Genomic DNA, 26,782 nt, shown 5'->3' on the forward strand with positions numbered 1-26,782 from the left:
TGGGAATAGAGAACTGCGGCCAACAGGAGCTTTGGGGGAGGGATAGCTCAGTGGTTTAAGCATTGGCCTGCTAAACTCAGGGTTGTGAGTTCGATCCTTGAGGGGGCCATTTAGGGATCTGGGGCAAAAATCTGTCTGGGGGATTGGTCCTGCTTTGAGCAGGGGGTTGGACTAGATACCTCTTGAGGCCCCTTCCAATCCTGATAGTCTATGATTGTATGATCTACCCAGAGGAGCGGCAAGAGTGGCAGATGCATGGAACCCTGAGCCCCTCCCCTTCCCCCAGGGGCTGCAGGGACACGGTTCCAGCTGCTTCCTGGAATGGAGTGGTGCCGGGCTGGGGGCCAGGACAGGCAGGCAGGCAGGCAGGGAGCCTGCCCTGGCCACGGTGCGCACTGCTGCCACCCTGGAGCCTCTCTAGATAAGTGGCGCCAGGCTGGAACTCGCACCCTGAACCCCTCCTGCACCGCAACTCCCTCCCCTGAGTCCCCTGCTTCACCCTGACCCCGTGCCTCACCCTCTTGCATCCCACACCTCAACTCCCTGCCCTGAGCCCCCTGCACACCTCCTGCACCTCAACTCACTGCCCTGAGCCCCCTGCTGCACCCTGCACACCTCCTGCACCTCAACTCCCTGCCCTGAGCCCCCGCTGCACCCTGCACCCTTTCTGGATCCCCTGGGGCAGCGTTGGGGTGGGGAGTTCGGGGAAGGGGTGGGAAGGGGCAGGGCCTAATGGAAGGGGTGGAGTGGGGGTGGGGCCAGAGGCAGCGAGGGATGTGTGTCCGTGACGTGGCCCTCCTGTCAATGCACTAGTCCTCATGTGGCCCTCATGGTCATTTGAGTTTGAGACCCGTGGCTTACAGAAACACTCTTTTAAAAAACAGATTGTGTCTCTCTTTGGTCAGGTGGACTAACTACAGCTCTCCCAGCCATGTGCGTAGATCAGGGGAATGTCAGCCCTCTCCCCACAGACAGATTTCTGTGTAGAGAGTTCATTCAAAGTCAATGACACAGCTGAAGCAACCTCATTGTTTCTCCAGGGTAGAATGTTGATGGGCCTTGATGGGTTTGTAACAGCTTTCCAAATGCAGGTTCTCCACTAATTGTCAAGTTCCAGCTACCAAAAGGAACGCTCAAAGCCATACTAAAGATTACATTCAAAATAGAGTTTGAAATACAAGTATTCATAAAACAAAAACGAAATCCACAAATTAACATGGACATATTTGCAGGTGACTGTTGAGCCTTTGTCCTGGTGCGCCTTGCTTGGGGAGAGCGTCCCTCCTGAAAGGGGCATGGCCCTTACCTTTACAAGGGTGTGGGGGGAGAGGGCTAACTCAGTGGTTTGAGCATTGGCCCACTAAACCCAGGGTTGAGAGTTCAATCCTTGAGGGGGCCATTTAGGGAACTGGGATAAAAATCTTTCTGTGGATTGGTCCTATTTTAAGCAGGGGGTTGGACTAGATGACCTTCTGAGGTCCCTTCCAACCCTGGTATTCTATGATATTCCCCTATTCTGTCACAACACCTTCATCATCTGATAATTACCTGCAATTTAAAGACAAGTGAGAGTTTGGGGTCTGTAAATATATATGAAGCAAAGTAATAATCTACAGAATAACTATCCACAGCTTCTCACCCTTCCTTGTTGTAGAGCAGAGTGTAGTTGGTAGGAAGTCCACTATCTGAGCCAGGCTTCCACCAGCAAGTAAAGGTTTCCATTTCTGGAGAACGACACTTCAAAACCTCAGGCTTTCCAGGAGGTGATTGCTCTGGGGAAGTGCATAAATCAACCTAGTTAATAAGCTTTACAAATATCATACATTACACATTTAGGTAGTACTGATGGTGAGGTATGAGGAGATGATAGATTCCATGGATTGGACACAGTACACTGTGTAAAGGCAAACCTGAATGTGTGAATTACTAATACATAGAATCCATAGTATTTAAAAACATGTCTTGTTAAAATGAACACCACATTGGTCAATAATCTCTAAGAAAAAAGTGTATTCAAATTTGCATACATGTGCCTTCTCCTTCTAAGCTTATTTATTACTTTAGTAAAGTTCCATGCCACTTTTTCATTAATGTTGCTATTCACATTTTCATGGTGACAAGTCCTAAGAAGAATGAAGGGGAAGGGACAGGTGTCTGTCAATACTATCTCTAAGGGTCTGTCTACCCAGCGACTAGACACTCTGGAGAAGCAGCAAAGAATCCTGTGGCACCTTATAGACTAACAGATGTTTTGCAGCATGAGCTTTCGTGGGTGAATACCCACTTCTTCGGATGCAAGCAGTGGAAAGTGGGAGGGTCCCAGAGCTCGGGCTCCCCCCCGAGCCTGAAAGTCTACACAGCAATGTGAAACGGCCGCACAGCCCAAGCCCCATAAGCCCAAAGCAGCTGGCATGGGCCTACCACAGGTTTTTCTTTGCTGTGTAGACATACCCTAAGTTATCACTTACTGACCCTAAAACTTTCACAAGAGTAAATCAAGCCATTTTCAAAATCTTTGTATAGGAGTTCTTAAGCGAATTGGCGATTTGAAGTTGTATAGGTTCCAATGAGGATCCGGATAGCCAGGATTTATCTTCAGAATTTTCTAAACAAACTGCTTTCAGGAAAATAATGTGCTGTATAGTTTTCTACTTACCATTCAAACACTCTATGTTCAGAAAAAGCAGCAAAATAAATCTAACTGATGATGCCAAGTTTTGCTTCATGTTGTTTACCTACTCCTCCTCCAGCGGGAAAAGTAGGATTAGAGGATAGCTGAAAAATATGACAATGTGCAACATTTAATAATAGTATTTGGCATGTGTGTGTATATCATTATGTGTTCAAAGCACTTTGCAAACTTGAGCTAATTAATCCTCACCACACCTCTGTAATCCAATATGAGTTATAGTCCCTAATTTTCCAGATAGGGAAGATGAATCACAGAAAGGCTAAGTATCCTACTCAAGGTCATTCAGCCAGTCATTAGCAGCACCATAATTAGAATTCACAGCATGGCCTATTCTTGTGATTTGCTCATGCGTCTATGATATTTGGTGCCTTTTTAAAGAGCCAGCTCTCAGATTCATGCAATTGCATGTGAATCTCAGCTTTCACTTGCAAAGTAATTAAGTTGTGGTTGCAGAGAACAGCTTGAGAACATGACCCAACTGAACCCTAAGGGCTCAAAAACTGGAAGGCAAATAAAAAGAACCTATCATTATTATTTTTTTAAACTCGCATGACTTTTGAGTCAATCTCATGATTCTGAGGGGCCTAACTCATGATTATTGAGCTGTTGGGTTTGGCAATACTAAATTCAGTTGTCCCTCAGTTGCCATCCGCCAAATGTAACTCATTCTTTCTGTTGCATTCAATTTTGCAGTAAATCTAAATGACAAAGCAAGACGTTTCACTCCATATTCTTTATGAAAATATGCTTATGATATGAATGAATAACTGAGATGTACTTTACGCAAGATGGGTCTTGTAAGATATCGTTGGAAAGGTTATAATTTACTGAATGTGATTATCCAATTTGTATGCTTGTATCATTTCTGTATCTGAAGTTAGGAATATTGACTATGTATCTGTATTTCAGCTATGCTACTTTGCTAACACTGCTAACACTTCAGGTACAACAATGGAAAAGCCAGACAGGGCTGATGACCCATCAGCAAGGACAATGGACTGTGAAAAGGCTTGGCCTTCCTGCAGACCCTCCATACTGCCACTAACTCATTGACACTGTGATACTACAGAGTCAGGTGATCTTGGCACCTGATACTGAACATTACCTGGGACTTTTTGTAACTTTCCACTGGAACAGAAGTGGGGGTCAAGTTTGGGAAACAAAGGATTCCCACCTTATGTAAATCCTATTTAAGGGTGGGGAGGAAGGCAAATGGGACTCATCTTCTCCATGGCCTGTCTGCCCAAGAAGAAAGACTGCTAAAGCCACCTGAAGGGAAGGCAAGGGGGGAGTCCAGACTGAGACAGGGGTCCAGTCTGAAAAGAAAAATAACTGGAACTCTGAACCACAGAAACTTTTCAATCTGCCTAAAATAACATTTAGGGTGAGAATTTACATTTTGTAACCTGTTTCTTAAGTATATTCAGCTTAGCTTGTGTATTTTGCTTTATTTGATCAGTAATCTGCTTTGTTCTGTCTGTTATCTCTAGTCACTTAAAATTCACCTTTTGTAGTTAATAAACTTATTGCTTGTTTATAATATAACCCAGTTTATGTAATTTCTAACTGGGAAGGGGGGGAGGCAAGAAGTGCTGCATATCTCCCTCCACATTGAGGGAGGGGGAGAATTTCATAAAACCTTTGGGTTTGTACCCCTTAAAGGGAGTGGGCACCCAGAGTGTTGGGGAGAGCCCCCAAGGCTGAATCTTTCCAGAGTGGATTGGCCCTGCCTGTGTGCTTGGCTGGAAGAGGTTTGTGAGCCTACCCCAGCAAGGCCAGATAAAGGGAACCCAGGCTGGCAGAACAGTCTGATTGAGCAGGGGAGGCTCAGTTAAACCCCAGCATATCAGGTGATGCCCCAAAGGGCCCAAACCCCTCACAAAGACAAAAGAAACAATGGAAAACATAATACGGCTTCATGGTTAACTTACCAGATGGAAATGATAGATGGGGGCTGATTCTCCTCTTGTTTACACCAGTGTATATCAGGAGCAACCTCACTAAAGTCAGCAGAATTACACTGGTGTAAGCAGGAGGACAACCAGCCCCATAGCTCTGAAGGAATAGTTCCTATTTGTGAAGTGCATTCATTCCCCTACATATCCTCAGAATGCAGGTTACAGTGCATACAGATTGGGAATCACTGGTACTGTTAAGTCTACTTGCTTAAACTAACTTTCATGAGGAAAAGAGAAAGAGGAACCTCAACTAAACTTCCTGTTCCTCCTGATATAATTGGTTCATAACATGAGATGTTGCCTAGAGTAGGATTTCCAGGCCCCACCTGCTGGACAACTGCACCCCCAACTATCATCCAAAGGGAGATCTGCAATGTCTCTTCAGCCTCACCTCCCCACTTCTGCTGAGTAGATCTGGCAGGAAATTGGGCTCTCATGACCCCCATCTGTGCCTCACCTCAAAGGAGATGATTTGGCTTGCTGTTTGCACAGGAAATATACTTGTTGTTTATCAGATTATTACATTTCTACTATGTAATTACTTTCCATATCAAGAAACACGTTACAAATTACAGATATGTGAATCCTCTTAAATGCATATTTAAATTAAAAATCAGTTATATCCATAATGACTTTAGCATGTGTTTACTAGCAATGCATACTATGTACTGTCCCAAAGCAAATTGTCGTCTACATTTTCAGAAATTTTTTTAGCTGCCACCTGCAAATTTGCATGCCCAGTTTCATGCACACAACCAAATGAGCCTGCAAAATTGGGTGCATGCTAGTTTTAGTCACAAGTTTTTGTGCACAAATACTGTTTATCAGCTGGGCACTAAGTTTACATATAAACACAAGTTTTGTGCATGCAGAATGGATGTATGCCCAATTCTTTGGCTGCAATCAGTTGCAGGCACATATTTTGGTATACAGTTTTGGAATCAGCTGAAAACTTGCTCTAACATAATGCAGAACATCAACTTCCTGGGAAAAGGCAATAGGTTTAGTAAACATGTTAAAAATAACAAACTATAAAAAATAACTATAACATTTATATAATACCCCCAAATATTAACAAGATTCTATGATACCTAAACCTAGTTAGAAGACATCATAATTAATTAATTAATTAAATATAACACTTTCTATCTGAGAATCACACTATGCTAAGAACATAAGAACGGCCATATTGGGTCAGACCAATGGTCCATTTAGCCCAGAATCCTGTCTTCTGACAGTGGCCAATGCAGATGCTTCAGAGGGAATGACCAGAACATGGCAATCATTGAGTGATCCATTCCCTGTCATCCCGTCCCAGCATCTGACAGTCAGAGGCCTAGGAAAACCCAGAGCCTGGGGTTGCATCCCTGACCACATAGGCACCGACTTTTATTTTTCCTCAGGGGTGCCCCACCCTCGCTCGGCCCCGAGGCCCTGCCCCCACTCCACCCCTTCCCCCAAGGCTCCACCTTCGCTCTGCCTCTTCCCGCACTTGCTCTGCCCCTCCCCTGAGGCCCCCCTCACTCTGCCCCGACCTCGCACTGCCTCTTCCTGCCCCCACTCCGCCCCCCGCCCACCTTCCGCTCGCTGGTCTCCACCTTTCCCCAAGCCCCTCTCAAGCTGCCAAACAAACCTTTTCAAATTCAAATCTATCTTCTTTGAGATTGTTGACCAAAACTGCACACAGTATTCGAGGTGTGGGTGTATCATGGATTTATATAGTGGCACTGTGATATTTATTTATCCATCCCTTTCCTAATTGTTCCTAACATTCTATTAGCTTGTTTGACTGCTGCTGCACATAGAACAGATGTTGTCAGAAAACTATCCACGATGATTCCAAAATCTTTTTCTTGAATGTTAACAGATAATTTAGACCCCATCATTTTGTATGCATCGTTGGGGTTATGTTTTCCAATGTGCATTACTTTGCACTTATCAGCACTGCATTTCATCTGCCATTCAGTTGCCTAGTCACCCAGTTTTGTGGGATCCCCTTGTATCTTTTCATAGTCTACTTTGGATTTTACTATCTTGAGTAAAACAGTCTTCAGTTCACTGTTTACCCCTTCTGCCAGATCATTTATGATAAGTTGAACAGCACTGGTCCCAGTACAGATCTTTGGGGGACCCCACTATTTACCTCTCTCCATTCTGAAAACTCACCATTTATTCCTCCCTTTGTTTCCTGTCTTTTAACCAGTTACGGATCCATGAGAGGACCTTCCCTCTTATACCATGACTACCTACTTTGCTTAAGAGCCTTTGGTGATGGCCCTTGTCAAAGGCTTTCTGAAAGTCCAAGTACACTATATCCACTGGATCACCCTTGTCCGCCTGTTTGTTTACTCTGTCAAAGAATCCTAATAGATTGATGAGGCATGAGTTCCTTTTACAAAAACTGTGTTGATTCTTCTCCAACAATCTGTGTTGATTTATATGTCTAATAATTCTGTTCTTTATTATAGTTTCTATGAATTTGCCTCATGCTGAAGTTAGGTTTACCAACCTGTAATTGCCAGGATCGCATCTGGAGCCTTTTTTAGAAAGCAGCATTACATTACCTATCCCGTAGTCATCTGGTGCAGAGGCTGATTTAAGTGATAGGTTACATACCACCATTAATAGCGCTGCAGTTTCATATCTGAGTTCCTTCAGAACACTTGGGTGAATACCATCTGGTCCTGGTGACTTATCACTGTTTAAAATTTCAGTTTGTTCCAAAACCTCTTCTATCAACAGCTCAATCTGAGAGAGTTCCTCAGATATATCACCTAAAAAAAGATTGTCTCAGGTGTGGGAATCTCTCTCTACAGTGAAGACCAATGCAAATAATTCATTTAGTTTCTCTACAACGGCCTCGTCTTTGCTGAGTGTTCCTTTAGCACTTCAATCATCCAGTGGCTCCAATCACTGTTTGGCTGATGTTCTTAAAATTTTTTCTTGCTGTTAGTTTTTGTGTCTTCTGCTAGTTGCTCTTCACATTCTTTTTTGGCCTGCCTAATTATACTTTTGCACTTGACTTGCCAGAGTTTATGCTCCTTTTTATTTTCCTCAGTAGATTTGCTTTGCAAACAAGTTAATGTAGTCTCACAAATCTCTTTTGTGTAGGTGGTTCTACCACCATTTTGCTGTTTCTGTTGCGTGAAAAACTGACAAACAGTAGGTGAGGCTGACTATAGTGAAGCAGTGAGACTAGTCAAGGAAGTGCTGTCAAAAACAACAGCTACAAACATAGGTGCTGACTTTTGCTTTTGCCAGAGGGTGCCCCATACTGGCCCTGCCCCCACTCTGCCCCATGGGCTCTGCCCCCCCACCTCTTCCTGCCCTTGCTCCGCCCCTTCCCAGAGACCTGCTCCCCTGAGTGCCTCCTACCCGCTGCTCCTTTCTGCCCCCTTCTGCCTGAAGGGCAGTGAGGTGGGAGGAGTGGGCAGAGAGGAGTGAATGGCAGGGCAGCCCCGCTCAACAGCTAGCTGGTGGCTGAACAGCTGATTGATGGCCAGCCCTGGCCAGCCCTCTGGGTGCTGAGCACCCCCTATTTTTTCTCGGTAGGTGTTTGAGCCCCTGAGCACCCACAGAGTCAGCGTCTATGGCTACAAATCAGAGCTAAAGATGAAATCCACTTGAAAACACACTTCCATTTGAAATATTTTTACTTACCGTTGTTACAGTAAAACCTAAGGTTGATACAACTAAGAACCTTTTCCCTGATCATACTGAGGAATAGTCTCTCCACAGTTTATGAAGCCAGAACAAGCAATATATATAACTATCCATGATATGCTATAAACCTGGGGTTATCCTGCCTTCACACCCCTGTAACAGGGTTGCCACTCATCACTAGTGCGCCTCCTTGTGTCTAGGTCTGGGAAAGTAGCTCATGCTGCATCTGTGCCTCCTTCTGCTGGACTACATGCTCTGCAATAATTTCTCTTCTGGTAACTTGACCCTCTAACCAGGTCACCATTTAGTCCACACCAGGGTTACTAGTACAACAGGACCTCTACCCAAATGCCATCTCAAACGGTGTTCAACTCCAACTCAGGTGTCAATATACTGATGTCAATATACCAGTGGCTGGCAGGGGAACCCGGGCACAGCTGCTACACTGGGTTCCAGCCCAAGGACCCTATAACCAGCAATCAAAGCATGCTCAGTCCCTGTCCCTGTATCTGTTTCCCCGGGTTTCTTCCTACCCGACCTCTCCATCTTCTCTTGCCTGCTTCTGGGTTTACCGCTGGAGCTTACTCTACTCCCCATGACTACAGACTCCTTCCTCAGCAACCCCTTTCTTTCTTTTTTCTTTTATGGTGAAGCAGATTTACCTGAATAGTCTATAGCTACCACCAACTATAATTTCTCAATACTTAGCAATTTATATTCTCTTGCTCTGTCCTGTGTCTTTCAGGTAGTGTAACAACACCTTTTTAATAATTCTCCATTTCCCCGATGTCTGTACTAAATAACAATGTAATGTTTGTTACCATAAGATGTTTGAATTCCACAGAAAGCTTTTCCCTTTCTTTATCTAAGCCCTTACGTGCCCATAAAAGGTTACCAATTGTTTCTTTCACCTTACAGAGTGCACATAGTCTGTCTTTGTGTCTATATATTTGAAAAAGATTTTTGTTGAAGCCACAAACATGAGTTAATACTTTAAACAAAATTACTTCATTTTTCCTATCCAGGCCCTTAAGTATGTCATTATCCTCAAATCTAGTGCATAGTTGAAAAAAAATCTTCTTCATCTTTTTCATTAATGCAAATTTTTTGCCATTTCTCTTTTAAAATTTTCTGTGCTAGGTTTGAATTCCCATTTATTCAAGAGTATTTCTATGTTAATTAGGGTTGCTGACAGTCTCTTATTACAAGAGACGTCCCTTTTTTTTCCACCTCTATACAACAAGATCAGAAATTGCTGAGTGTTGCAAAAAAGTATCAAGAAATACCCCTGATGAATGTAGGTGAGTACTGCTTATTATTATTCATACTAATAGTGATATCATTATTATTAATAATATCAGGAGGAGGGATGGGATGGAGGTGCTAAGAAAACAGAAATGCAATGTTGGCAACCCTAATGTCAAGCCTTCTATTTCTTACAGCTTTTTTAGGTACTTTGTCTGGCATTTAGTTCCCTGTTATCCCAATATGCTCTGGGATCCAAGCTAATACTACATATATCCCTAGCTGTACTAATACTGTTATTAGAAATATATTGTCATTGATTAAATCACATATCCATATGAAGACACTCCTTTTTAATCATGATAAGGCCTGAGATTGAATTTGAAAAAATGATTGCAGCTGCTGGGCATATATCTCAGATCCAATTTAATACTAGCATTATTGCTACTAGTTTGGCTGTCATGACAACTACATAATCAGATATTCTTTTATATGTACTGTTCGCCAATGTTGGTATACAATATCCTATCTCTACTCTTCCTGTTTTTAATTTTTTTGGACCTTTCTGTATATATTTGACAAAATCAACACTACTTTTCATCTGTAGGCTGGTACACTTCATTTTTACCTTTAAGTTTATAAAATAAATCTAAACCCACATGTGTAAATTTCCATTTCCATCCATAACTAATTTTCCCATGACTAAAAGTTTTGACTTTGTTAAACTTTTCCTCGTCTTTCAGCTCCTGCACCCACACTTTAACTTGAATGGCATGTAAAGTTCTAACATTGTGTGCATGTAAAGTTCTAACAATCCTCTTATATTTGTTTGGTGCTTTCATCATTGCAGTTCCCATTAACTTTGGACCAGAAAGTTAGGTTCATTCATAGTGTAACTGGCACTTGACCAGAAGCTATCTGTAGCATGCATAGAGGTGTTGTAATAAATGCACCGCATGCAATTCATAGTGCCTGGGCTTGTATTAAATTTAATTTTTTAAGTTCTGATTTTGATGCTGGCCAAAAAGCTTGGCAGCCATAACCAATAATTGGTGTGATTAAGGCTCTGTATACCATCAGTAATGTTTTCTTATCCGCACTCCAATTAGTCCCAGCAAGACTTTTAAGCAGATTAACCCTTCCTGTACTTTTATCTTTAACAATAGTTTAAATGATCTTTCCAAACTAATTTAGTACCATAAGAATTTGAACCTTTTAATTATATCTGTTTGTTCTCCAGACAGATACAGTTTACATTCCTTTGTAACTTTCCTTTTTGTAAAGATCAATCCTTTGGTTTTAGCAATGGAGAACTTGAAACCCCATGCATTTCCCTAGTCAGAGGTCTCTCCTACCACTTTGTTGATTCTCTTTTCTACCACCTCAATATTCCTGCTCCTAACCCATACAGTAAAATCATCTGTGAATAGAGCGACACTTACCCCAGCACTTATTTCTTTTGGGAGATCATTTATCATAATATTTAATAAGGTTGGGCTGATAAACTTCCCTGCTTTGTACCATTTTTAATATTATATATATTTGACATAATTTTCCCAACTCTGACCTGCTCAAAATTTCTCTAATCCACCCCTGTATTTCCCTGCTTATGCCTAATGCAATTACTTTGTACAATAAGCCTCCCACCATAGCATGTCATACTCCTTTTCAATATCTAGAAAAGCATAGCTATTGTGAGACCCTTGTGCCTCATACTTTTTTGTATTTCAGTTTCTAATTTAACAATGTGAGCGATGGTGCATCTTCCTCTCCTAAAACCACTCTGCACCTTATCATTTTCCAAATAGACAACCAGTCCTTCACTTACAATTCTCTCCATAATTTTGCCCAGACAAGACATAAGGGCAATTGGATGTATAAGCATCCACTTCTGTGGATAGTTTGCCTGGCTTTCATATTTGAATTAGTACTGGGTGCTTCTGCCCAACCAGTATCACTCCCTTCCCCCCTATAGTGTTGTTTAATTCCAAGAGAACCCTCAAACTGCTGTCTAAGAGATATTTACACATTATGGGGATGTATTCTCACTGATAGAAATAGCTTTCTCAAAATTGTCGCATACAAAACCATTCACTTAGTATAATATCTTCATGTTTACCCTGACTGCATAATAGATCACAACTCTGTTCAAGGAATTGTCCTTTAATTTGGTGGAAAACTGCACTTTGACTTTCATTACTCACTGCTCAGAAAGTTTCTGCTAAAGCTTCTGCTTTCTCATTATCAGAACTTCTATCTGTCGTCAGTTCCAATAAGACCTGGGAAGTAGCTACTCTTAGTCTGAATTCCATTCGTTCTTCTGATTTGCCTGTGTATTTCTGATGTCTTGGTATCTTTATTCATCCAACCGCAGTATTTCCTCCAATGCTCTTTGATTTTTTTTATAGTTTTTTGTGCTATTGCCTTACTTCTTTTATACTTCATTAGGTCTTCACTATTCATTGTATTTTTCACTTTTTATAGGCTTTGTTCCTTTCTTTAACTGTCATTTTGCACTCCTCATTCCACCATCGAAGTGAGTTTTTATTTTTGGGGTACTTCAATATCCTAGCTATGGATACAATAGTTGCTGCTATTAATCCCTTTATTACATTATCACTGAAATTCTCTATGTCAGCACTCACACAATGATTATTCACAAAGTCAGCACATTTACTTGCAAATAGCTCCCCATTAGCTTTCTTAAAATTTCAGGTGGGTAATTTCCCATGACCTTCAACCTTACCTTGCCCTTGAAAGTAATGAGTATAAGGAAATGATCATTCCCCATTCGCATTTGCTTGCAATATCTTACTTGCAGGTCTAATCAGGAAAAACTACCATCAGCTGCATTAAATCTGGTTGGGGTGCTATCATTTAAAACCACTAGATTGTTTTCATCAACAAACTTTTCTAAGCATGCACCATTTTTATCAGTTTTCTTACGTCCCTGCAATTTATGATGACTATTTAAGTCACTGCATATAATACATGGTCTTTTAGCATTCCTCACTTTTTCTTATAGCTCTGAACTTTCTAATTTCCCATGCGGGTTATAGATACTATACATCTTTAAAGAAATACTTCTCTTCTTCATTGGGATCTAGGCTTACTTCTTTGTTCTCTACTGCTGTGTAGTTTAATCTTTCCCTAAGGAAAGTACAAACACCTCCTCTTCTTCCTAGTTTTCAGTCTTGCCTAAAGGCAATATCCCTGGAATTTTAAAAGCAAGCTTTTCAACTCACCATGTTTTCTGGATTCCTATCATATGTGATTTAGTTTTCATTTCCAGGATATTTTCTTTCAGTTCTTGAGCACAGGGACGGCTCTAGGCACCAGCAAACCAAGCACGTGCTTGGGGTGGTACATTTTCAGGGGCGGCATTCCGGCCATCTTTTTTTTTTTCCCCCGTTTGGGCGGCAAAAGCCTAGAGCCGCCCCTGGCAGCACCAGCGTGTCGTGGGGTCGCTGCGGTTCATGCCACAGGGCGCCTGCACCTTGTGGCTGGGCCGAGCAGGCTCCAAGTGGGGGACACTTGAGCTGGGGGCCAGCCCCATGGGGCACATGGAGCTGCCTGCAGGTGCCACAAGGTAGCCACCCCGGAGCGCCACAGCCGGGGCTGGGTGAGGTGGCCCGAGCCACCCAGGGACTGCGGCAGGGTGGCCAGAAGCAGCAGTGGGGCCATAGAGGGAGGGGCACATCCCACTCTCCGGGGCTCCACTCCCTCTTGCGCTACCATGCTCCGGCTCTGCCATCCCAGGTCCTGGAGGGTCCTAGAGGTGGGAGCCCTGGCTGGAGGGACCCTGGGCTGAGGCACGGCCCAGGAGCCCCGCTGCTTACCCTGACCCTGCCAGTGCTGGACCGGCTGGAGGTGAGGGGGGAGCGGGCAGAGACACCACTGGTGGGGGGGGAGCCCAGGGCTGGAGTGGCAGGGGGTACGGATGGGGGAGAGCACTGGTGTGGGGAGGATGAGAGCCCAGTGGCGCGGCGGGGGCAGCCAAAAATTGTTTTGCTTAGGGCAGCAAAAAACCTACAGCCGGCCCTGCTTGAGCGTGTGCTATCAGACTATGTGCAGTCCAACAAAAGATTGAGATCCCCATGCTAGTCATATTTCACCATTAACCTCATTCAAAATTCCATGAATATGGTCCATTGACAGATTGCTAACATACAAGTATTTTTCCACTGCCCTTGCTATAATTCATTGTTCTCATTTTTTCAGTTCGTGATGTACAATTTATCATTTCTGTCATAAATGTAATATACCTTTATTTTTTCATTATGAGTCAATCATTACTTATTCCTTCTGCAGTGTTTATCTATTCTTCATAGAATGAGTCTGCGCCTACCGTTCCCCTTTTCCTGTGCTGATTGCCTCTTCCTTCTCCTCTTGATGATTTGAGAGTCTCCTCAAAGCTTTCACATTAGATATGTTATTAACCATTTTTGTCTTGTCTCTTTAGCTTTGCTTGCCACAATACACCCTCTCTATGCTGGACTGTGATTACCATCACAGTTACGACATTCGACCTCTGTCCCTTCTATACAATTTTCAGAGGAATGCTCTCTCCCATATTTACCACATCTCATTTTCCCTTCACAAACAGTCGCTACAGCCCCACACCACTGGCACTTATAACACCTTAGGGCAGGGGTCGGCAACCTTTCAGAAGTGGTGTGCCGAGTCTTCATTTATTCACTCTAATTTAAGGATTCGCGTGCCAGTGAATACATTTTAACTTTTTTAGAAGGCCTCTTTCTATAAGTCTATAATAAATAACGAAACTATTGTTGTTTGTAAAGTAAATAAAGGTTTTAAAAATGTTTAAGAAGCTTCATTTGAAATTAAATTAAAACGCAGAGTCCCCCGGACCGGTGGCCAGGACCCGGGCAGTGTGAGTGCCACTGAAAATCAGCTCACATGCTGCCTTTGGCAGGTGTGCCATAGATTGCCTACCCTGCCTTAGGGGAAGGAATATGTGCTAACTACTGTTATCTGTTCCAGCTTGCATTTAGCTGTGACACTCAAAGTGCTTTTTCCAGACCAGACGAAGAGCTCTGTGTGGCTCAAAAGCTCATTTTTCTTACCAACAGAAGTTGGTCCAATAAAATATATCACCTCGCCCACCTTGTCTCCCTAATATCCTGGGACCGACACAACTACAACTACATTGCATTCATTTGACTATCAGCTTGCTCTTTGTTTTTACAGTTGACTGAAAGATCACTAACTCACAGCCTCCTGGCTCTTACAATCTCCCCTATGTTGTTTTTTAAAAAAATCCAGTCAGCTACTTTCACAGAATTAATATAACATAGTCTTATTTCTTTGGCTAGGGATCTTACAATTATACATTTTGGTTTATTTCCTTCCTCAGCTTTACTTTTTTGCTGACATCATCATAATCTACTCTTTTTTTCTCTCTCTCTCTCTCCTCCTCCCCTTCCCTTCCCTCCCCCTCATTTGGTATTCATTCTCCCTCACTAATAGGCTCTTCTTCAGCTTTCAGAGTGAATTCATTTGGGGTCAGAAAATCCTCCATCTACCTCCAGCCCTATTATACATCCCATTGTACATATGCTGCTGGACTGGTGGAAACCTCTTCCTAATAGATATCTATACAGCTAATTCTCTTGTGTTATTCAAATGTACAGTTAACAGGCCACATTTTAAAAAAAAGATGGAAATCCAGGTGCACTCACATTTGCGGGGTCAGTTACCACTGCAAGGACACCAGGAAATTACACGTACAAGTTGGCAGTTAGGTATCTAACTAACAATTTGCACATGGAATTACTCTACTGATTTAAATGATAGGTTACAGACTACAGTTAATAGTTCTGCAATTTCACATTTAAGTTCCTTCAGAACTTTTGAGTGAACACCATCTGGTCCTGGTGACTTCTTATTGTTTAATTTATCAATTTGTTCCAAAACCTCCTCTAATGACACCTCAATCTGGGACACTTCCTCACATATGTCACCTACAAAGAATGGCTCAGGTTTGGGAATCTCCCTCACATCCTCTGCCATGAAGACCGATGCAAAGAATTCTCAATGGCTTTAGCATCTCAATCGCCCAGTGGCCCCACAGGTTGTTTAGTGGACTTCTGATGTACTTAAAAAAAATTGGCTATTACTTTCTGAGTCTTTGGCTAGCTGTTCTTCAAATTCTTTTTTGGCCTTCCTAATTATATTTTTACACTTCATTTGTCAGAGTTCTTGTTCCTTTCTATTTTCTTAGGATTTAACTTCCACTTTTTAAAGGGTGCCATTTTGCATCTCACTCCTTCTTTTACTTTGTTTAGCCACGGTGGCACTTTTTTGGTTCTCTTATTATGTTTTTTAATTTGGTGTATATGTTTAAATTGAGCCTCTATTATGGTGTCTTTAAAAAGTTTCCATGCAGCTTGCAGAGATTTCACTTTTGGCGTTGTACCTTTTAATTTCTGTTTAACTAACCTCCTCATTTTTGTGTAGTTCCCCTTTCTGAAATTAAATACTATGGTGCTGGGCTGTTTTTCCCACCCCAGGGATGTTAAATTTAATTATATTATTGTCACTATTACCAAGCAGTCCAGCTATATTCACCTTGTGGACCAGATCCTGTGCTCCGCTTAGGACTAAATCAAGAATTGCCGCTCCTCTTGTGGATTCCAGGAACAGCTGCTCCAAGAAGCAGTCATTTAAGGTGTCAAGAAACATGTCACATCCATCCTGAGGTGACATGTACGCAGTCAATATGGGGATACTTGAAATCCCCCATTATTATTGAGTTTTTTATTTTAATAGCCTCTCTAATCTCCCTGAGCATTTCACAGTCACTATCACCATCCTAGTCAGGTGACTATATTCTTATTAGAGCATGTTATTACTATCCATAGAGATTCTATGTACAGTTTGGTTCATTTAAGATTTTTACTTCATTTGATTCTACACTTTCTTTCACATATAGTGCCACTCCCCCAGCATCACAAGCTATTCTGTCCTTCCAATATATCTTGTACCCTGGTATTACTGTGTCCCATTGATTATCCTCATTCTACCAAGTTTCTGTGATGCCTATTATAGCAATATGCCCATTTAATATGAGACACTCTAGTTCACCAATCTTATTATTTAGACTTCTAGCATTGGTATATAAGCACTTTAAAAACTTGTCACTTTTTAGCTGTCTGCCATTACATGATGTAATTGAATAGGACTCTTTCATTTGACTGTTTCTGATCAGATCCTACCTGTATTTTATCATTTTCCATCCTCCCCCCCCCTTATTAGGACATAACAAATCTCCATTAATATATCCTCCCCTTAGGGATGTCTCTATCCGGACATACAGACATCTTGTTTTAGTTACATAGCTACAAACACCACAATGTACTCTTTTTATAGGGTAGGTTTCTGCGGGAAATAATCAAGGGAGAAGTTAAGAGCTTTTACATCATTACTACATTTGACAATTTGTCCCAAACTTTTCCTGTTGCAGATAATGGAATCTGTTCACATCACCCCCCCATCCATCACCCCCCTATGGATGCAGCACCCCCTGACTTGAAGTGGTTCCCATCACATACAGGGTTTACAGTTTGGTTCAATGGCACTCAGCACCCCCACTATAAAAAAAACTGTTCCAGCACCCCTGAGGGTGGGGCGAGGGTGACACTCCTTCCCTGGTCCCTGTGGGTGCTGGCCCAGGCCCCCTGCACCCCCTGAATGTTCCTCTGCACCCCCGTAGGGGTGTGCACACCACAGTTTGGGGACCACTGACATATGAGGTCAAATTTCAGTATTGGGCATCTAAGTTGTGCCTGCAAAATGTGTACAAGTAAACATAAACAGGTAAGTGTATATTCAAAATACACATTTGCATGTGCAAAAAGGGTACGCCATGCAAAAATACTCATCTGGCATGCAATTACTTCATTTGCATGTGAACATATATATCTTGTGAGCACATATATTTTGCAGTTACAGTTTACCATAGAGACTGTATTTCTGAAATGTTTGCCCTTTCCGGCTTGCAAAAGACAATTTCTTTATCTGTGACGAAGTTTTTTGTGTCTGATGAATCACAGGAATAGATTTTAAAGTCTGAAAAATGTTTACTGTAACTAAATTTAAGTATTTTTAATTAGTAATGGTGCCAGCCTCAGAATTTCACATTGCACAATTTTCATGAGAATAGACAGGGTAAAACTGGGAAATAAGGAGTTGTGGAAGGTTGTTTTAGCCACTGGTGTTGCATTAGCTTTCCGCTATGTTAATCTGACTTTTCAATTCCTTTTCTCCTGGGCTGCACTTACATATTATCTCCTTTTTATTTCAGTACTTTGTATGTTATTCTTTCATCTACTAATTGTTTCTTTACTTTTGGGATCCCTTTATGATGTACCTGCCTTGCCTCTGCTTTAACATTTTAATTTCCTAGCCACCTAATGAATGCCTTCTACTTCCTCTGTTTGCGGTCTCATCAATCTCTCTTTATTTTGACTATTTTATTGCATTCCTTGATTAAACAAGACCTTGTGGCCAAAACATTTGGCCCAATACATTCTGTTTGCAAAATATTTGTTCTTTAAAATATCATGTCTATATAAATGAGGCAGAGGAAGGACATATTAATGCACAGAGGGAATAATGCAACTTAGAATCTGAGGAAGCTTTCCGCCCACTGATGGTAGGCAGACCCAGTGTATTCTACCTTTCCCTAACAAATTTCCATTACTATGGACATTGTTAGTTCACTTGCACAACCCAGGATATTATTTCCCAGTATTTGCAATGTCGCTTGCTTCATTTCTCAGGCAGGTTACTGTGCAGAGACAGAATGTCTTGGGTGCCACCCACCTGCCTCAACTGGTGGGGGAAGTTGACAGGGTCAGTGGTGAAAGGGGACAATCCCAGCAGGGAAGGATGCACTTGCGAAGGGACTCTAAGTAGCTTCTCCCCCTGGAAGTCTTTGGCTCCCATTGGCTAGCTGGAGGGAAGGAGTGCTGATTGGCCAGCATTCCCCAGCTCTCAGGATTTGACCTGATGCCTCTATAGTGGCTGGGAAGGGCCCTGTGTTTCTGGGTAGCCCTGCCAGGGTGGGGAAGCACTCCCACCCCTTCCACTATTCTCTGGGGATGGGCACGGGGGTCATGTGGTTCTGCTACCAGGTGGCCCCGTGGGAGATAGGTCTGTTGCTTTGGCTCCCACTCCTCTCCCTGCACATGGGAGGAGAGGCCATGGGCATACTGTGGCCGCCAGGGGAGCAGAGTGCTCCTTGTGTCATGCTACACCACCCCCATTTCTGGGACGGGGGAGGAGGGGTTGCGAGGCTTTGGCCAAGGGTACAGGTGGACTGCAGGTGCCTGCTCAAGGAGTTGCTCTGCAGGAGCCAGGCAGAATGCCTGGTCCCTTCCCCCCGCCCTCCTCCTGGGGCAAAGCAGCAGGCATAGGTAGTAGGGGTATCCTCCCACAGGGACCCAGCCCTGTCCTAATGGAGGCACTGAGAGTGGTGGCTTCAGAGGTGGGCGAGGGTTCACCCAGACAGCTTTGCCAGGGAATTGTGGGCCTGGGATCGCAGCCCCATGGGGAAGGATGTGCTCCATCTTTGCAGGAATGGAGTTCAGGTGAGGCTCAATGGCCTGCCACAGGCGCCAAAGAGAATCACACACCGAGGGGAGAAGCTGGGCATGACATGGGACCTTGGCAGGGACAGTTCTTTTTTCAGGATAGTGGTGAACCAGAAGAATGCCTGGGATGGGATTGTGAACCCCTCATACAGGGAGGTCCATAGGATGGATTCAGGGTCTGAGTTCAAGGTTAGCTAGTGTCCAAGCCTCACTGAGGTGGACGAGGATGCTAAAGAATGGATGAGTCACCCTGGACCTGCGCCTCACTTCCATAACCTGCCAAGAACTCAACAGGCATCCTCAGGATGCAGCGGGGCGTGGGAGGTGGTGAGAGTTCGCCAGCAGGTTGCAGATAATGAAGGAGGGATTGCAAACCTTGGCACTTGGGGAAGGGTGGTGGCCCAGGTCCCTCCTCCCTCAGAATGCACCGCCTAAAGGATATGGGGTGACCTGGCAAAGTCACTGGCATTGGTGGCCCATAAGTTGGATAGCCTGCCTGACAAGAGTGGGCTCCTCTCAGATGAGGAAGTAACACTGTCAAAGTTTAGGAGTGGGACTCAAATCCCACACTGGAATATGGAGCAATTAGAGAGGGACTTCACCCTGGCTCCAGAGGGCATCATTCCTAATGAAACACGGGCAGGAGACAAGGCAGCTAATGCCCAAAGAGCTTATGCAGGATCTAATCACTTACTCAAGAATCATCTGTCTAAAGGGGCTAAGGAAAAGATTTGGAAAAGGGAATTTGTGGATTTATTTACCTTGTTGTTCAGGGACGAGCAGACAGAAAAAAGGGGCAAAATGCACAAAAACGAGGACAAACCCCATAGACCTAAGATGCCTCCAACTCTTGAGAACTTGTCTGCAGCCTTTCGCATTTATGTGAGTATAATTTGTGTGAACAACCCAAGAGGCGTATTTCCTTATTCCGGTATAGAACTTAATAGTGAGGGCTTGTGCTACATGGTTGGACTGCATGGTTAAGATATGACCAAGAATTTAGACAAAGGGCAGCAAAGGAACCGGGGGTAAAACAGACCGGGAATTTTGACTGGAGTATGACTTCTTATCACCCTGTCCAGCTGGTATTTACAGATAGCAGGTGGACAATGCCAAAGCCTTGTTATCCAAAGGCGGCTATAAAAGCCAATGTGTGCTTTTGCATTTAACGATGAGAGGTTTTCGATCACAGTGCAGGTACAAATGCCGCTGTATGAAGCGTGGGGGTCAGCAGAGTGCACTCTTCTGTTGTGGGGGGAAAAGGCGGCTCCAACAGGGCAGTAGGAAAGGGGGTTAGTGTTTCAGGAGATGCTACAGGCGGAGGCAATAATCATGGAAAAGGCTCCTTCTCCAGTCAAGATACAGGTTTATGGGGGGGAAAAAGATGCAGCTTATTTATGGAACAGATTATCAGGTGGTTTTCAAAGCCCAGGTGAGGGTATGAGGTGCCACTCTTAGGCAGAGAGCTTGAAATCAGAATGCCAAACCCATGGAAAAAGACACAGAAATTGGGCTTGTTTTTGGCTTGTGAGTTGTTTGTTGGCTACTTTTTGCTCGTAGCTTGTTTGGCTTGTAGCTTGTTGCTTTTTTTGGATTGACTCCCGGCAAGCAAGGGAAAGGGGAGGGCAATCAGGGGCAAGCAGGGCAAGGGTGGGGAGAGAGTCAGGGGTGCACAACAGACCCACCACAGTCCCAGACTGCACGCTGGGGGTGTGGGGGTGGGGATCTAGTCACATAGACTGTTGGGGTTGTTAGGGATTGGCTTGTTTAGGCCTTGTTTTGAAATGGGATTAGCTTGATTTTTGGCTTATTGTGAAAGTCGGGGTGCTTATTTACCATGTGAAAGTTAGCAACTAAATCCGTTAAAGGCTTCGAGCCTAAACTAAGGGCAAAGATTACCTTGAAGGTGGCAGCAGGGAGAGTGGCAAGCCCTATCTGAGGGAATTACACACATCTCCCTGGGGTGCAGTTCTGAAGAAGGCAAAGGCTTATCCATCACCTGTCCTATCCGAGTCAGGGCTCATCGATAAATGATTATATTGACCCCCAGCTGTTCAGTGAGATACCTGTCATGTGATACGGTGCTAGCCATGGTTAGGGAATGTGGCCCTGAGGCAATGTTGGCAAAATGTGACATCAAGTCTGCATTTCAGTTGCTACCAGTGCATCCCAGGGACTTTGACGTGCTTGGGTTTCAGTCTGAAGATCATTACTGCTTTGATAAAGCCAAGCCTGTGGTGTTCTCCGTGTCATGTGCCACTTGCAAAAGATTCAGCTCCATGTTGGAGTGGGTGGTGATGTATGAGACTGGCCTGCATCACTCACTGCACTGCCGTGACAATTTATTTGCAGGAAGATTAGTGACAGGCAATTGCAAGTACATGCTTCAGGCATTTCAGAACCTAGCTGAGCACCTCGAGGTCCTCCTTGTGATGGAAGAAGAAGAACTAAAAAAAACCCAGAAGGCCCTGCCTAAAGTTTAACATACCTGGGCAATGACCAGGACTCAGTTCAGAGTGCCTCTATGTTATCTACAGAGAAGTTGTAATCAGTCAGGGTGCTGATACAGGCTTTCAAAGGAGCAAAGAAAATTACTCTGTGGGAACTATAGCTGATCATGGGGCACCAAAACTTTGCTTGCCAGTCAGGCATTTTGTACCCATCTGGCATCTGCCTCTGGAGTGTGAAAACCCTACCATTTTATCAGAATGACAAGGGAAATGAAAGAAGACTTAGAAGTGTGGGAAAGGTCCCCGGAAGAGTTTAATGAGGGTTTGACATGGTATTTGGAAATGTTGCTCAAGATGGAGCTGTAGGTACAGTCCGACGCCTTGGGAAGCATAGGTTTAGGGGTTTACTTTCAAGGAGAGGGGTATGCGCAGAGGTGACCAGAAATCTGAATGGCTCTCAATATTACAAGGGACATCACCTTCCTCAAGTTTTGTCCTATATTAGTGGCAGTCACTATTTGGGGAGAAAACTTTCAGAATAAAAATGTCCATTTCTGGTGCAATAACACAAGCTGTGGTTCATACTGTAAACCAGGGGTAGGCAACCTATGGCACATGTGCCGAAGGTGGTACGCGAGCTGATTTTCCGTGGCACTCACACTGCCCGGGTCCTGGCCACCGGTCTGGGGGGCTCTGCATTTTAATTTAATTTTAAATGAAGCTTCTTAAAAATTTTAAAAACATTATTTACATTACATACAACAATAGTTTAGTTATATACTATAGATTTACAGAAAGAGACCTTCTAAAAACATTAAAATGTATTACTGGCACGCGGAACCTTAAATTAGAATGAATAAATGACTCGGCACACCACTTCTGAAAGGTTGCCGACCCCTGCTGTAAACTGACACTTGGCTTAGGGCTTGGCTACACTGGAGAGTTGCAGCGCTGGTGGTGGGTTTACAGCGCTGCAACTTAGTAACTGTCCACACCTGCAAGGCACATCCAGCGCTGCATCTCCCTGGCTGCAGCGCTGGCCATACACCTGATCTGCCTCAGGTATAACGAGTGCAGCGCTGGTGATGCAGTGCTGGGGAGCAAGTGTAAACAGTGATTAATCTTACTAGCTGTAACTGACCTCCGGAACCTTCCCATAATGCTTTAAGTACCAGATAACATTCTTTGTTTTGTTGTGAACTCCGGGCTCCCGGAGCTGCTTATCTAAAAAACAAACACAGCTACTGTTTGCTGGAGCAGAGGCAAGCAGGGGAATTCCTTTGGAATGTGCACAGCTAGTGTTTGCTAGTGTTTGCTTGAGGAGAGAAGCGGGGGGGAGGGGAGGGTTCCGTTTTGAAACAGCTGCTTATGTGGTCTGAAGGCTATTTGCATTTAGTGAATGAGAGAGGGGTGGGGGAAGGGGTCGAAAAGTTTTAAAATGATTGAAGGTTGGTGCTGTGTATCTTCCAGTCCTTAGAACTTGCAAGGCAGGGAGCTGACACACAGTGTCGACTCCAAAAATCCACTCTCTCTGTCTCCCCCACGCTCCCTGTCACACTCCACCCCACCCGCCTCTTTTGAAAAGCACGTTGCAGCCATTTGAACGCTGGGATAGCTGCCCATAATGCACCACTCCCAGCCGCGTTGCAAATGCTGCAAATGTGGCCACACTGCAGCGCTGGTAGCTGTCAGTGTGGCCACACACCAGCGCTTTCCCTACACAGCTGTACGAAGACAGCTGTAACTCCCAGCGCTGCACAGCTGCAAGTGTAGCCATGGCCTAAGACTGCACTGGTAATGAGGCTGTTGGGGGCTTTAATTTTACACTGCCTGAGGCTTAACATCCTTTTTCACACAGTGCATGTCTCAGGAGCGAATAATGGTATTGTCAATGCTCTCTCTCAATTTCAGGACAACAGATTCTTGGAACTCACTCCATTGGCCAGCAGGAGTTCGGTGATACAGAACAGGGACATCCCTGACAATTGTTTGGAAGTTTTCAGGGATGATGGCATACCTCTGTCTGATGAAGATGTTGATATATGGCTATGGGATGTGAGGGAATGGAATGAGGCAGGAGTTGTGATATCAAGCAGCATGGCTGGGGCTCCCTGCAGCCGGTTTCCAGTGCAGTTAAGAAAATAAAATGAACATTTCCCAGAAGTGAAAGACCTGTGGGTCTTGGGATAGGGTGAGACGTCGTGGCTCTTGCAGGAAGAGGTCCCCACCCTGATGCACCCTCTGTCCCCCTCGAGGAGGGGAGTGTGCTAGTTCTTGAAAGAGCTGAGGCTTGTGTGTAGGCTGAGGAGAGCCTACCCTGAATTATGGGATATATGGTATGGAGCCCTGTAACCTTCCAACTGGAACCAATTAAACACCTGGCATAGGAGAAATGGGTGAGTAGTGCCCCTCCCATGTTAAAGTTTAATAAAGTTGCAGCCTGCTGCTTAAAATCTATCCATGTGTCTGTCCTCATCTTGCTGCTGTGTTTGCAACAAAAACAGATAACAATAAGCTTCACTGGAGTGAGACCTGGGCTGTATCACTGTTTCATTATCTGGAATTGTTGTCCTGGAAGCATTAGTCAACTGGAATGATCCACTAGAGTGAGCTAGAGGGCAATATATCGCTAGGGTGCGTATGGTAAATGGTTATTATTTAAAGTGTTCTACTGTGTAAAGTGTCTATGTAAAAAATGGACCCGTCTTATGCAGTGGATATGCTCCGTGTTAAGTTTCATATGCTGAATTTAGTGAAAATAAATGTTCTTAGTACTTTTCAATCCTGTGAGCTCTGCAGATTGGACAGGCTGATAAAAGAGAATGAGCAAGCTAGATTCTCTTTCTTCTTGTGCATAATCCACAGGTTTGTTTATTAAGTTAATTGGGTATGCCTGGGCAAACTTACTAAAGACAATTTGGTTGCATAGGTATAAATTGAGTTATAATTTATAAGGTATAAATGATGATGTACCCGTCGGAAAGAACCAGATTTCCACTCAGATCCTAGGACTGACAACTAAAAAGTCATCATTTTACTTGTAAACAGAGCATATTTGATACAGAACTTATTTAGAAGTAATAAGCATGAAACCCCAAAATGCCATTTTTACAGAAAATAAATGTACTTCAAGCAAATATATAGCTGGTCTGTCAAACTCCTCATTGCTTGTGAATCCAAATAATCAGAAATAAGAAGGTACTTTAGAAGTATATACAAAATAAGGAACAGATCAAGTGGGAGCTCCTGTTTATAACAAATTTAAAACTAATAAAAGGATATGTGATGAGTTTTTACCTAGTTTATAATTAATCTGTGGAATTCTGTCCCAAAATATATCACCATGAGAAAGAACTTAGTAAGGTTAAAAAAAGGATTAGATCTGCATATGGTTAACAAGAATATCTGCAGTTATAATATACAGGATATAGACGGTCTTGCTTCAAGATATAAGCAAATATTAACAGCTTGAGGTTAGGAAGGAATTTACAGCATTTTTTTTTTACAATAGTCTCGTATCAGGGTTTTTTACACTTTCTTCTGATGCATCTAGTAATAGCCACTAGGATATGGACACAGGATATGAAACAGGATGGATTAGGAAAATAATTGAAATACAAATACAAGCCAAATTAAAATTGATAGATTAAATTAGGGTTTCTTCTTGCTGATTTAAATCATGACAAAACTGGTGATTTAAATTGCTTTGATTTAAACCATTCCACTCTATATAGACCCCAAGGATTATAGGAAAAATGAAACTTGCTAGTATTGATGGGATAAATTGGTGAAATGGTGAATCAAAACTATGGAATATAGAACTTGATGGGAAGGATTTGTTAAGGCAACAGACTGAATTGTCTCAAATGAACCAGGGATACATTGATTTTAGTATGTGTTTCCATATATATAAGTACCGTAAGTCACTCCACGAAGAATGGTAGGAAACTGTGCAGTCCTTATAGCACAATTTTATCATGCTCTCACATCAATTAATCATTTTTAATTGAAATTTTAAGTTTGAAAACTGTATATAAGTGTGAGATGATTAGCTGTCCTGTTTTATGGATCAGGTTTCCAAAATACTGACTCTTAAAGAACCATGAGAACCTTGTTGTTTGCCTGGGGCTCATAACATATGGCTAAACACCATGAAAAGCAGCTTTATCCTGACATCTGTATTACTACCTGAGGGAGTGCTGGCAACAAAGCACCCATTTCCAAGCAACACTGAAGCATTCACCATTCGTTATGATGCCTGTACTTAATCACTGTTGCCCACTGCTTACTGTTTGTGGCCCAACCATTGTCTATAATACTTCTATCAAGAACACATTATTTTAAAATATCTCTTTTCACTAAAAACTAAATACATACCTAGCCGTAATTGTATCAAGAGAGCAGATTTCAAAGAACGGTTATGTATAGTAACTTGTTCTTCGAAATGTGGTTCACACATGTATTCAACTCAGGTGTGTGCGCACCCAGCATGCCTAGAGAATTTTCTGTAGCAATACCTGTCAGTGCAGCACACGTGCTGTATGCCTCCTTCTGGGTCCTTCCACGGCTATTTAATGTCAGCGTCACCCCAATCTCCCTTAGTTCATTTGCACCAGAATATGAGGCCAGAGACTCCAATGCAGAGGTGTCGGTGGGAGGGTTGTGGAATATGTGTGAACCACATCTTGAAGAACAGCTACAGGTAAGTAACTGTTCTTTCTTCTTTGAGCAGTTCATAGAGTCATAGAATATCAGGGTTGGAAGGGACCTCAGGAGGTCATCTAGTCCAACCCCCTGCTCAAAGCAGGACCAAACCCAACTAAATCATCCCAGTCAGGGCTTTGTCAAGCCTGACCTTAAAAACCTCTAAGGAAGGAGATTTCACCACCACCTTCCTAGGTAACCCATTCACCACCCTCCTAGTGAAAAAGTTTTTCCTAATATCCAACCTAAACCTCCCCCACTGCAACTTGAGACCATTACTCCTTGTTCTGTCATCTGCTACCACTGAGAACAGTCTAGATCCATCCTCTTTGGAACTCCCTTTCAGGTAGTTGAAAGCAGCTATCAAATCCCCTCTAATTCTTCTCTTCTGCAGATTAAACAATCCCAGTCCCCCTCAGCCTCTCCTCATAAATCATGTGCTCCAGCCCCCTA

General features: G+C 43.3%; 1 protein-coding gene across 5 annotated transcripts in view; it reads right to left on the bottom strand.

Moving 5' to 3' along the window:
- Positions 1-26,782, bottom strand: part of PRLR (prolactin receptor) — a 293,258-nt gene that overhangs the window by 26,511 nt on the left and 239,965 nt on the right. For all 5 annotated transcript variants that reach the window (XM_039542962.1, XM_039542964.1, XM_039542965.1 and 2 more), the window contains 2 exons: positions 2,657-2,775; positions 1,640-1,772 (listed from right to left, as the gene is read on the bottom strand). In XM_039542962.1, coding sequence (XP_039398896.1) covers positions 1,640-1,772; positions 2,657-2,726 — 203 coding nt within the window. In that variant the 5' untranslated portion in view covers positions 2,727-2,775. The remainder of the gene's footprint in view (positions 1-1,639; positions 1,773-2,656; positions 2,776-26,782) is intronic.

Source organism: Mauremys reevesii, linkage group 6 (assembly GCF_016161935.1).
Source record: "Mauremys reevesii isolate NIE-2019 linkage group 6, ASM1616193v1, whole genome shotgun sequence".
NCBI classification, from domain to species: domain Eukaryota; kingdom Metazoa; phylum Chordata; order Testudines; family Geoemydidae; genus Mauremys; species Mauremys reevesii.